This window comes from Brachionichthys hirsutus, chromosome 5, assembly GCF_040956055.1.
Source record: "Brachionichthys hirsutus isolate HB-005 chromosome 5, CSIRO-AGI_Bhir_v1, whole genome shotgun sequence".
Classification (NCBI taxonomy): domain Eukaryota; kingdom Metazoa; phylum Chordata; class Actinopteri; order Lophiiformes; family Brachionichthyidae; genus Brachionichthys; species Brachionichthys hirsutus.
The window spans coordinates 12,856,127-12,868,556 of record NC_090901.1 but is presented as its reverse complement, the minus strand read 5'-3'; the positions used below and the strand labels follow the sequence as shown (position 1 = coordinate 12,868,556).

The 12,430-nt window shown below is 42.7% G+C and overlaps 1 protein-coding gene across 2 annotated transcripts; it reads left to right on the top strand.

Moving 5' to 3' along the window:
* Nucleotides 1-33: 33 nt before the first annotated feature.
* On the top strand, nucleotides 34-10,497 carry LOC137893791 (probable D-lactate dehydrogenase, mitochondrial). Of its 2 annotated transcripts, XM_068739228.1 has the most exons (11): nucleotides 34-155; nucleotides 1,756-1,868; nucleotides 3,226-3,367; nucleotides 3,791-3,932; nucleotides 4,772-4,931; nucleotides 5,031-5,230; nucleotides 6,086-6,214; nucleotides 6,880-7,007; nucleotides 8,013-8,103; nucleotides 8,200-8,311; nucleotides 10,046-10,497. In XM_068739228.1, exons 1-11 carry the CDS (start codon nucleotides 63-65, stop codon nucleotides 10,245-10,247), a joined length of 1,512 nt encoding a protein of 503 aa, XP_068595329.1. In that variant the 5' UTR covers nucleotides 34-62; the 3' UTR covers nucleotides 10,248-10,497. The 2 variants fall into 2 exon arrangements, with proteins under 2 accessions (XP_068595329.1, XP_068595328.1); XM_068739227.1 differs by having other exon boundaries at nucleotides 4,772-5,230.
* The last annotated feature ends 1,933 nt before the right edge of the window (nucleotides 10,498-12,430 follow it).

The following is a 12,430-nucleotide window of genomic DNA, read 5'->3' as shown; positions in this document are numbered from 1 at the left end:
ATGCCACACTTTTCAACCAGCTCCGGTTGTTTTGACCCGTCTGAGGACCGGAGTCGTCAACAATGATATTTTCTGCGCGGCCCGGCAGGCGGCTGGTGTCTTTCGGCCACTGCTTGCTACAGCGTCGTGAGATTAAATCGGCGAACACCGCCAGAGTGAGTGACGCACGAATTATAATCTCTTTTGTTTAAATGTCGCATCGCACAAGATCGCGTTTGAGCGCACGTAAAATCACGCACGAACCCAGAGTCAATCATGAACCCTGCGACCCACGTGACTCGCCACTCCTGCAACAACTCTCTAATTCTAATGAAAACATCAGGGACGGGAGTGTTTTTAAAACTATTAGGCAAAAAGTGCTGAAACTGTTTCTACTGAACTTTGTTGAGGGGAATATGTCGTTCTGGGCAGAAGCATGTGTTCTTCAAGATAAGATGGAACTTTATTAATTCTGAGGTTGCTCCAAAAAATTACAGAAAATAATAAATAGAAATATTAAAAATATAAACTGAACAGAATAAATATAACAATAACAACAACAATAGGAAATTACAAAACCAAAAAGGTTGTTAGATCACCAACTTTTTTCTCCCACTTCGGTGGAATGAAAGAGATCGGTCCAGCTCTCCTCCAAGATTCAAGACGCAAAACAGATACTACATTTTTATTTATCTATTAGATGTTCCAAAATGTAGATTCTAAACATTGATGAGAAGTTTTAAATGAAGTAAAGGTGGTGAGAAGCCAGTGGCAGATGGGACGAACAACGCTGGCGCGTCAGCACCGTATCGAGTGCGCATGCGTGAAACCCGGATTGGTGCGTATCCAATCAAAAACCCACGTGACCGGTACAGGATGTCCTCCGGATGTGCCGCTACAAAAGGAAACAAAATGTATCGACTTGTTGCGGGTTCGTGGATGGAGATTACATTGTTTGATGTCCCTGCTGGATTTCCGCTTTGCTCCCATTCATGGATCGTTCTCGGAAATGTGCGAATGAATCAATTTTTAGTGTTATTTCATATGATTGAACACTTTGGTTAATAAAATCCCATATAAACATTTTAACTCTGAATTTTATTACATGCAAATTTACTTTAATTTACATGCCAACTCTCTTGAGCATTTACACAAACAAGCAAAATGTGAACCCTTCACATGAAGAACTTCACTCAGCAAACAAGTGGAGAAAATGATATTATACAAAGATGATCATAGTTTAAGTAAGAGACTAGCAACGGAATAAAGATTAAATATTATTTCACAGGCTAATGTTGGGTTTACAGCATGCAAGTTTTTCCATTTCTGTTTTTCATTTTGTTTACCCGCAATGATTTTAGATCTACAGCAGAGGTCACTGAGTGACCAACACAGTGTCAATACAGTTTGTGTAATGTGTCAATACGCTCCTTGAGGCATCATTAACCCATCACTACTTACAAGTTTAGCTTTAATCTTGTACTTGATTACCTAAATGGTGGCACTTCAACACTTGATGAGGGAAGCAGGCTTTTTTTTTTTTTTTTACCACATTAGCTGTCATCAACTGTTCCCCTGTGAAACATGATATCTATCAAACATCTATGTGTGAGGCTGCTAAATAAAATTAGATGATGCTTGTGTCTCACTTCATGATTTTCAAGCAGGAAAATTTAAGATTTAAAAAAGTTTGGCATTTTTTTCTCTTGATATTAGAGAATGCATCAATTCATATCTGCATTCATAGATATTTTACCTGTGTGTGTGTGTCTTCAGGGCGCTGCTGTGGAAGGTGTCCTCTCTGCATTCAGGTCCATATGTGGTGAGGATGGAGTGTCATTGGGTCGCTCTGTCAGAGAGCAACATGGCAAAGATGAGTCTTCACACAGGTCAGTCTCTGCCTCTGTCACACATACCTATTATAATCATACTAGATTGCAACAGTATTTTTGTATTATGGAAAGTAAAGAAAGGTGCATTTTCCACCATAACAATTTAATAAAGGTTTTCCAGCCATCGATGGCTTGGTGGTGGGATCCTCACCTCGAATGATTGAGCCCTGGTCAGATTAGTAGCCATTGTAAATGTCTGTTGTTACTAAACATCCTGTTGAGCTAGAAACAGTTTCAGAAAGTGGTAATTATGTGTAATAAATGATCAATCTTATAATGTGATTTGTTTGCAGTCACCAGTCTATAATAACATTTAAGGCTAAAAAAAATCTTCTGTTACCACAAGAGTACCTAAAAGTTTTGAACTTGTTAAAGGAGTATCTGAAGATTGTGCTTTGTGTGTGAGCAGACAGGTTTCAGGTCAATGTTGTCACCTGTACCAAATTGACAATGAATGGCAGCTACTATGTTCCATATTTTCAAGACTCTCTAATTCAGACAATCTAATATTGTGCAGTGATATTTTCTTCTCATCATTCTTGAATGACACCGTCTTACACAGTTTGAGACCGACCCCAACGTAAACTCTAATAATGACTGCAGTTCATCCATTCAGGCCAAAACCAATTCGATCTGCCATTCATCCCGTAAATCATGTGAAGAGAAGAGTTGCAGAATAACTCCAATGTGCCTTTCAAGAAAACCATTCATCTGATCTCCTTTTAAACTTGGATGGACTTTTGAGCAACATGTGCAATATTAGTGCATTTATAATAAACGGGCGAACAGGCCTCCAGAGGCACAAACAGAGGTATAGGATTCAAGACACAGCACTTCAGCCTGAAGTCAAGGAAGGAGGTTAGGTTCAACTTTATTGTCATTACACTCGTGCGTCAATCCAGAAGTGCTATTACTAGACAGAAATATACAGCTAAAACAGATTTTCATTTTTTCTGTACTGTATTTTCCGGACTATAAGTCACACTTTTCATAGTTTGGCTGGTTCTGCGACTTATACTCAGGTGCGACTTATATATAAAAATATGTACAGTAAACCCCCAGCTATCTGCGGTTATCTGAGTTTTCTTTTCATCATTTCTTCTCGAACAGTCTTGTGAGATTGTTCAAGATCTAAATTTCGTGAGAAATCTCACGAGATATTTTAATATGAAACTCACAAGTCGCAATGTTTTTTTGTGTGCATGTTTCATGACATGGTCCTCCATTATGGGATGAGTCCTTTGTGTTTTAGTTGCCCTGGGATAAGTGATTCATGACTAAAAAAGTCATAGACCGGATGACTTTCCCACAGAATTTTACAAAGGCTGAAAATAAAAAGCCCTTTTTTGTTCAGATGTTATCCCCCAGATGTGGTGTTGCTTCCTCACTGTGTTGAGGAAGTCAGTGCCTTGGCTAAGGTCTGCTATAACCATCAACTTCCCATCATTCCGTTTGGTACCGGAACGGGTCTGGAGGGCGGGGTCAGTGCAGTAAAGGTAAAGAGGTAGACCTCGTATTTCTGTGTACGTGTGTTTGCAGCAAGGACCTTTTATCCATGACGAGACAACACAATGCTGAGACGACACCGACGTCAACAGAGCACTGACTCATTTTTTTTATGGATTCAATATTTTTTGTGAAATACAAATGAGAAAAAAATGTCATTTTTTGGCAAAGAGCTGCTATATAAAACTATAAATGCTAATGCTATTGAAAGGGACATTGATAGCATTAGAGTGTCTCACAGTGTCTTTATATTAGAGTGTAAAACACCTCTATCAGACAGAGAGACACTCGGTTTAACTACAACACCACACATTTCAACTCACCGGACTGCTTAAACCTGATTTCTATGCACGCTACGAAAATGATTATTCAATCTTCTCATTTTAAACCCATGTTCATATATTTCCTCTTAGGGTGGTGTGTGCTTCAGCCTGAGGAACATGGATCAGGTGCTTGATCTCCACCAGGAGGACTCTGATGTGACGGTGGAGCCTGGCGTGACACGGAAGGCCCTCAACCACTTCCTGCGAGACACTGGCCTGTGGTTTCCTGTTGGTCAGTCACACTTTTGCAAAGCTTTTGTGACAGTTAAACTAGAGTATGGGCCCCAGCAACAGAGACATAAACCAGAGGGGATGTTTAACGGTAGTTTACGAGCATAAATAATCCAGAACGAAGAAAACAGGACGGGCAGGCGTCGCAAAATGCTGAACTAAAGAACACTGCCTAGAAAAGTGAAACACACTATAAATAACCAAGGGGACCGGCTGGAAAAGATACACAGCCTAAACTAAACAACTATCAAGGAGCAAAGAATTACTGTAATCGGCTATAACGACGAACCAGCAGGAAACAAGTTCAACAGGAATCATCAGGCAGGGAACAGAGGGTCGAGTCAGGTCTTAAGGGGTAACTGATGACTGGTAAGGGCTGTCAGGTAACTTCATTCAGACAGAGAATGTGGCCAGCGGCACAGAATGAGTACAAATGCAGGTTTGTAACAGCTTTCACTCTGTTAGCTCAAGAGCTAGTTAATGTAAAGGCTCAGTTGAAGCAGGTTTTAGAGTGGGAGCATTATTTAGCATGATTTAGCATCACGCTGTCAGCCTGCACGAATGAGCTGAAACGATCTGGGAATCTAGTGAGATAATCAGTAGAAATCTTTAGTCTTTCTCCACATGGAAAGCTTTCACTTTTCCTTTTACACAAGTAAATGTTTTCTATTCTGTTGAGCTGGGAGGTTGAACATGTTTTCAGCTTCTGTGAGACTAAAATACCGTCATATCACGTGTTTCCCATCGTTTGGCTCAAGATAGGATGTGAAGATGGTGCCGAGGCAACTCTTTTCATCAGTTGTGACTATAATATATATATAATATGAACTATCATCTCAGATCCCGGTGCCGATGCATCTCTGTGTGGGATGGCTGCCACCAGTGCATCCGGCACCAATGCAGTGCGCTACGGAACCATGAAGGAAAACGTTTTAAACCTGGAGGTGGTTTTGGCCGACGGGACCATCATGCACACGGCAGGGAAGGGCCGGCGCTCCAGGTACGCAGCGGCTGCTTTGCGCCCACAAACGCTCAACGTTGCCTCGTGCATCTTATCTCTTCCAACCATCCATCCTGTCTTCTTTCATCAAAACGGAAGGAAGACATCAGCAGGCTACAATCTGACAAACCTGTTTGTCGGGTCGGAGGGCACCCTGGGGATAATCACAAAGACTACACTACGCCTTTATGGCATCCCAGAAGCCATGGTGTCAGCCATCTGCTCGTTTCCCTCCGTCCAGGCTGCTGTGGACAGCACAGTGCGGATTCTACAGGCAGGAATACCCATCGCTCGAATCGGTAAGGGGATAAGGCCTTACAGCGACACAATAGATAGCAGGAGCAACACCATGCCAATGACCTGTACTATAGGTAAATTAGTATGCAGTACTAGTGAATCTTAAATGCATTCAATTTGATTTCAAACAGTTTATCTAATATTTTTTAGAATTGTGGAAGCAGTGATTTTGGCCTATAATTAGATAAAATATGTTTATTTCCACTATTATGAATTGGAATCACTTTGGCTATTTTCATTTGATCAGGAACAACACCATTTGTTGGAGATATAAGTAAAATGTTCAATAATACAGCGAAGGATTTCCTTGATGAGCGACGTATCAATACCATGACAATCAGCAGATTTATTCCTTTTAAATTTGTTTACTAACACATCACTTTGACATGCTCCATTTAGAAACATAGTTTTACTATTAAAAGTAGAAACCTCAATATATACGTAGGGTAACTGTCCAGCTAATTTAGGACCTACATTAACAAAAACAAATGATTGAAAGCATTAACAGTTTCCTTTTTGTATTCAATTGTTTTTTTCGGGTTTGTCATAAATTTGGGGAAAACCCCATCTTCTTATTATTTTCTATGACTTCATTTATTACCTTCCTTTCATATTTCTCCAATACGTTATCATAATAATCATCTATCTGGCTTTTTATTATACTTGTTCATTTGTTTTTAAAATCTTTATACAGTTTTTCATTTTCCTTTGTTGGATTTAAAAAAATATAAATTCCATATACAATTTTGTCGTTTGGGATGATTCTCATGGCTCTTATCATTCAGTAGAGTACGGAGTGCTGGAGTTAATAATCTGCACATGCACAAACTGGTGTGTGTGTGTGTGTGTTTATCTAGAGTTTCTGGATGATGTTATGATTGATGCATGCAACAAGTTCAGCTCTCTGTCCTACCCGGTCACCCCGACTCTCTTCCTGGAGTTCCATGGCTCTGAGCAAAATCTGAATGAACAGATCAAAACAGCAGGTAGGAGCAAACGAGCATCACTCTTTGTGTCACAAGTTTGTTTGAATTTGCTTTGACTTGTGAGATGCTGGGGACCCAGAGAAATATATATTAATATATATTAAATATATCACATAATAACAGGGAGACCATGCTCTATGCATGAGCGTGGCCTGGGACTTATCGGGACTTATTCTTTGTGAAGTGAAGGTGTTTGCATCCTACCAAAACTGGAACGTCCACGTGCGAAGCGGCATGATTCCTTAAAAGAATAACCTGCTGCTAAAAAAACCCAATCTCTCCCCATCTTCTGAAGTGTAGAAGTCTCCCAGACAGAGACTGAATGCAACATATTAAAATACGAATAAAAGTCCCCACTCTCACACACAATGCTACTGAGTAGTGTGGTTCCAGAATTATTCAACCTCATGATCAAGATGAGCATGCAGAAAAAGATGGTTAAAAATAGAAAAAGTAGCCCGGAACCATCCAGATAACTGGCAGAGTTTTGGGGTCCCGTATTGTGGAAGTAAGAAAGAGAAACTTCTCAGGGCTCTGGATCAGCAGAATATGTGGAAGAAGAAAAATCAAGCATATGCTGAAGAGACCACCCACTCCTCAGTGAAGCGTGAGGGGTATATATGAGCAACATCACATCAAACAAATTGTTTCCTTTGTTTCTACAGAGGACATTACTCAGAGTAACGATGGTTCCGAGTTTAAATGGGCTCTGGATGCGGAAACACGGGATAGGTTGTGGAAAGCGCGTCATGATGCCTGGTACGCTTGTCTGGCCATCAGACCTGGCTACAAGGTAAAGATCATTTTATTCAATGAATGAATATCTCAAGAATATTTTTGAGTTTTTGATTGTTAAAAATGCTGAAAAGAGGGTAATATTTAAAAAATTTCTCGAAGCCACTTTTTTCAGGTTAAGCCGCGTTCATCTTTCTTTTTTTTTTGTGGAATACCTAATGTGGCCTGACCTCACTCAGACTTTGCCCCCCCAGGTAATTTGAGTTTGAGACCCCTGTTCTACTTGAAATGTCTCCCAAAAACGTCCTTGGATTATCTTGAGTCACGGTGTATTCACCTGAATGTCTTATTTTTTTTTTTTTGCATGGCATGGTCACAAATACATACAAAGTCAGTGTGCAAAAAAATGAATGTGAGAAAAATTCAATGATGAAACATTTTAAAAGTAAAGGGAAGGCAAGAGAAGACCACAGCTTGATGACATGTAGAGTACAGTGTACGAGTGTAAGAGGAACTTTGAGTCATACTGTTACCAAAATTCTAAATCCATACTCAGCTGGCAGTGTCACATTATTCCGTCTCACCTTGCTGTTACTCCTCACTTTTCCCCGTGTGAAACATTCAGTACCTCCAGAGCTCGAGGTGACGAGTTACTGGGTGCTGTCAGTGTCGCATTGTCACGAGCAGCAGCGTCACAAGTTCCTCCTGTGGTTAGCAGGCTTTCTCTGATGGCTCTGTGCTGCACAACACCAAAACCATTCTGAGGCAGTAAAGTTTGAAATCCTAATGAGTGCGCCGGACGGGCAGCGCAGTGGCTCAGTGGTCACGCCGTTGTCTCACAACAAGAAGGCAACAGGCTCAAATCCGACGTGGGGCCTTTCCGTGAGGAGATTGCCTGTGTGTGGCTCTGCGATGGACTGGCGACTTGTCCAAAGTGTACCCGGCTTCTCACCCGTAGACTGCTGGGATAGGCTCCAGCATGACCTGCGACCCGGTAACGGCAATGCAGTTCCAATACTATGACCTTATCTTCTGTGTATTTGTGTGTGTGTTTGTCCCACAGGCCTACTCTACAGATGTGTGTGTCCCTCTTTCTCGACTTCCTCAAATCATCGTGGAGACAAAGAAGGACTTGATTGAGAACAGTCTCACAGGTGAGAAACGCACTACGAGTGTCTTACTTCTTGTGTTTCATCTCCGTTTGAAGTGCATTGTGTTACAGGACTGAAGGGAACATGTTTTTGCTGTAGGTCCAATGGTGGGCCATGTCGGTGATGGGAACTTCCACTGTCTGATGCTGATGGACCCTGGTGACCAGGAGCAGCTCCACAGGGTTCACCTGTTCACTGAGAGGCTGGCCAGGTAAAGTCCCTGAAGCCCAATCTGCTGCTCAACGTTCCTCTCTGGCGGTGCTTCGTGATCTTCAGGAAACCACTGCACTTTAACTGGGGAGCCAGTAGAATGTCCTAAAGCTGCGTTTGTGGCACGGTGTTAATAATGTCGGGCAAGGCTCAGACTGAATTCAGTTATTTATACAAGCGTGAATAATACGCCCAAATCCTTATTTATCATAATAACACTAATCTCTGTTATTTAATGGTTCAGAGAACGGATGCTTCGAGCTCCGGTGAATGCTCTGCCTCAAAGCCAGACGAGGTCCCCAGGCTTCGCTGCGCCCTCTGAGCAACTTCTCTTTGTTTTCCTCTGTCATTCTTTGTTTTCCAACTCCTTTCTCTTCCCTCTAATCTTCCCCACCCTTTTCCTAATCCCCCTCACTCTGCCCACCTACCTTCAGACAAATGCAGCTCCCCTTTAGGATCGCTTTCTCACCCATCTTTTTTTTTATAGCAGCTATTGATTTCAGAAGACTTTGCTTTTAGTATTGTGTTTTGAAAAGGCTGCTGGATAATGTGTTGTCTGTCCATAGATGATGAGTTTTGGGTACACAAAACAATTCTCAGCTTTATTTTGAAAGCCACCGGCTGTACCAGGGTCATCTATGGAGGTCAAAGAGCACAACTGAATATTATTCGGGAGTTGATAAAGGGGGGACCAGGGAGATTAGCAGAATGACACATTGATAGTCAATTTGCTTATTTTCAATTGTTTAATGTAACTGTTAGGTGCAGAACAGTCCCATCTGGTGGGCAGCGATGTTGTGCGCCCTAAAGGTATTGTGATGTCACTGGGTCAAGAGGTGGAGCTATGAAGGTGATAAATAAACGAGTTCCGGAAAGCGGAACAGGAGAGAGTTGGTTTGAAGGAGCGCGCCAGACCAGTCGGTCTTGGCTGCGCAAGAGAGAAAAAGAATCCTTGACTCTGCCTGCTTCATTCCGATGCGTTTGTAAATTAATATCACAATGTTAGAGACTTTATCCCTAACACACATGCAGCCATTGATGTCACTTTATTGACATTAAAAATCAGAAGGAGCAGGTCCTCCTTCTTTGCACTGCTTCGTCTCTACAGCAGTCCAGAGCAGAGCAAATGAAGCTTGTAGAAGTCAGGGATCGAGCCCCCTCCTCTGTTAACGGTTGTTGCTCGACCTCCTCCGAGCCAGTCCCGTTCTTTCCCATCAGGTTCAGTAAAAGCACGTTTAATTTAGGTGAACCTGATGGGGAGGGTGGCTGGTTCAAGTCCAGCGTGGACCACAGTGTGGAGTGTGAACCGTCAGCTGGAGAGGTGCCAGTTCACCTCCTGAGCACTGCCGGGGAGCCCTTGAGCAAAGCGCCGAGCCCCATAAGCTGCTCCTAGGGTGCTGCCATGTGGCTGCCCATCACTTCATCGTATCTCCATTAATTGCATGTCTACAGGCCCTTTGTGTGTGTGTGTGATTGTGCGCGCGCTACAGCTCCGGCCTCTGTGTGTGCTTAATGTATTGTGTAAAAAAATAATTTCCCTACTGGGAATTAATAAAGTATTGTAAATCTTAAATCCTAAAATAAAACTATGAGAAGGTGGCTGAGAAAGATCATCATTAATAAACGTTTATATATAAATGCATATTCATATTGTACCTGCATATACTTGAACACAAAAATGTGTTACCAGTGAACGGTTTTGCAGTGACAGACTATGGTTTTGTGCTCCCTGCAGGCGAGCCCTGGCCATGGACGGTACATGCACAGGGGAGCACGGAGTGGGATTAGGAAAGAGAGCGCTGCTGCAGGAGGAGATGGGACCCACGAACATGCGTGTCATGCAGGGTATCAAGGATTTCCTCGATCCAAAGAACCTGATGAATCCTGGAAAAATCTTGCTGCCTGGAAAACCTGAAACAGAATATCAGTGCGAGTGAAGATCACAGGAAGCAGAATCCCATACTGTGACGCACGTGTTCACTCATCAGAGGCTGCTGTCGGAGGGGGGGGGGGGGGGGCAGTAGCCTCAGGAACCCACTCGTCGTTATGTAGCACGTCTGAACGAAGCCGAACCTCCAAGGATTGGTCGAAAGTGCCAATAAGTTATCAGTGGGAGTGAATTGATTGTGTTAAAGAACTTTTAGAACTTGCATCCTGTACCTGTTGATTAAACTGAACTTGACTTATTGTACAGATAATATTGAAGGTAAGAAAATAATATTGACTGAAATCACAATAAGGTTACATAAACGCGGTTTGATTGGTTGAGAAAATGCTCACACTTGTATTTCATGGTTTTATGAGCTGCAACACAGAATGTCGTACACCTGATCAATGAAAAATAATTACTCAATGCTTCACATGTTAAGCACTGAGAGAGCGCAGACCTCCGCCGAGCAGCTCATTCCCCTCCCATTTAGATCCACATGGTGATCTGGATCAGCACTAAAAGATTCTAAATTGTTCTTGATATCTTTATACACCAACCATGAAGTTAGTAAGAGTGAATCAGAGTGTATTTTTAACTGATTTTTGAATCCACAAATGGAGTTTTCAATGATTAGTTTGACTGGCTCCATTCTGAAACTCGGTGGTGAGATAGAGGCCCCCACCCTACATGACTGTGTCAGATTCCATAAACATCGGTCAATAATCAACCGAGATATTGAAGAACACATTTTGAAGCTCCATTGACTGCAATGTTACTGCACATTTCAAAGTGATCCGTAATACAGGATCTCTTCTGGATCATCACCAAAACGTAATCATCTATTCCTGGTAACATTCCCAACAGTTCCTGAAAACTTCCCCAAGATCCGTCCGGAACATTCTGAGTTATCGTGCTAACGGACGGACGGACAAACGCCGGCGATTTCCGGATTATAAGTCGCGGTTTTTTTCATAGTTTGGTCGGGGGTGCGACTTATATATGCTTTTTTTTACAAAATCTGTGAGCGCAGAGACAGTAGCCTACACATTTCTATAACAGGTGTTACAGGGAACTCTGTGACCCGTCAGAATCTGTCGCGGTTTCTGGAGGTTCAGAGTTATCTGTCACACCTGTTATCTAAAAACACAAATTAGAAGGGCTGAATGAAAATGGCGCCGAAAAGAAAGTCATATTCCGCGGCTTACAAGCTTCAGATAGTGAAATATGGAGCCGAAAACGGCAATCGAGCAGCAGAAAGAAAGTTTGGAGTGAGCGAAAAACTTGTAAGGGACTGGCGAAAAGCGGAGGTTACGCTTACTGAAATGAAGAAAACAAAGAAAGCTAATCGCGGGCGACAAGCTAGGTGGCCGCAGTTGGAGGAACGAGTTCACGCATGGGTGCTTGAACAACGTGCTGCTGGGAGAGGTTTGTCAACGGTGCAGTTGCGTCTCCACGCCCAGGTGGTTGCCAAGGACGTGAATATAAACGGCTTTGCGGGAGGACCTTCTTGGTGTTACCGCTTCATGCAACGCAAACGCCTCTCTATCAGAGCAAGGACGACACTGTCCCAAAAACTGCCAGCGGACTTCCAAGCCAAGGTTGACAGTTTCCGCGCATTCATTGAGAAGCATGTAAGTGATCACAACGTGACACCGGATCATATTATCAACATGGACGAGGTCCCCCTCACTTTTGACATCCCCATGGGCCGAAGTGTTGCAGAGAAAGGGCAAAAAAGTGTGAATATCGTTACAACTGGTCATGAGAGATCACACTTCACAGTGGTGCTGGCATGTTGTGGAGACGGATCTAAACTGCCACCGATGGTCATTTTCAAACGAAAAACCATGCCAAAAATCCAATGCTCCTCAGTTGAAGTCGCCGTGAACGAGAAAGGGTGGATTGATCAAGAAATGATGAACTTGTGGCTTACAAAGTGCTACAATAAGCGACCGGATGGCTTCTTTAGAGCACGCAAAGCTCTGCTTGTGATGGATAGCATGAGAGCGCACATCACACCACAGTTGAAAAATAAATTAAAAGTTTTCAACTCCATACCTGCCATCATCCCTGGAGGCTTAACCAAAATACTCCAGCCACTTGATATCTCCGTGAATAGGAGCTTTAAGGCAGTTTTGCGTAACCTGTGGGAGCAGTGGATGACGGATGGAGAGCACAGCTTCACGGCAA

Coding starts and splice junctions, on each gene's coding strand:
- LOC137893791 (XM_068739227.1), top strand. CDS start 63: ATGATATTTTCTGCGCGGCCCGGCAGGCGGCTGGTGTCTTTCGGCCAC. Junction 1,869..3,225: donor AAAGATGAGTCTTCACACAG/GTCAGTCTCTGC, acceptor TTTTTTGTTCAG/ATGTTATCCCCCAGATGTGG. Junction 6,215..6,879: donor TGAACAGATCAAAACAGCAG/GTAGGAGCAAAC, acceptor TTGTTTCTACAG/AGGACATTACTCAGAGTAAC.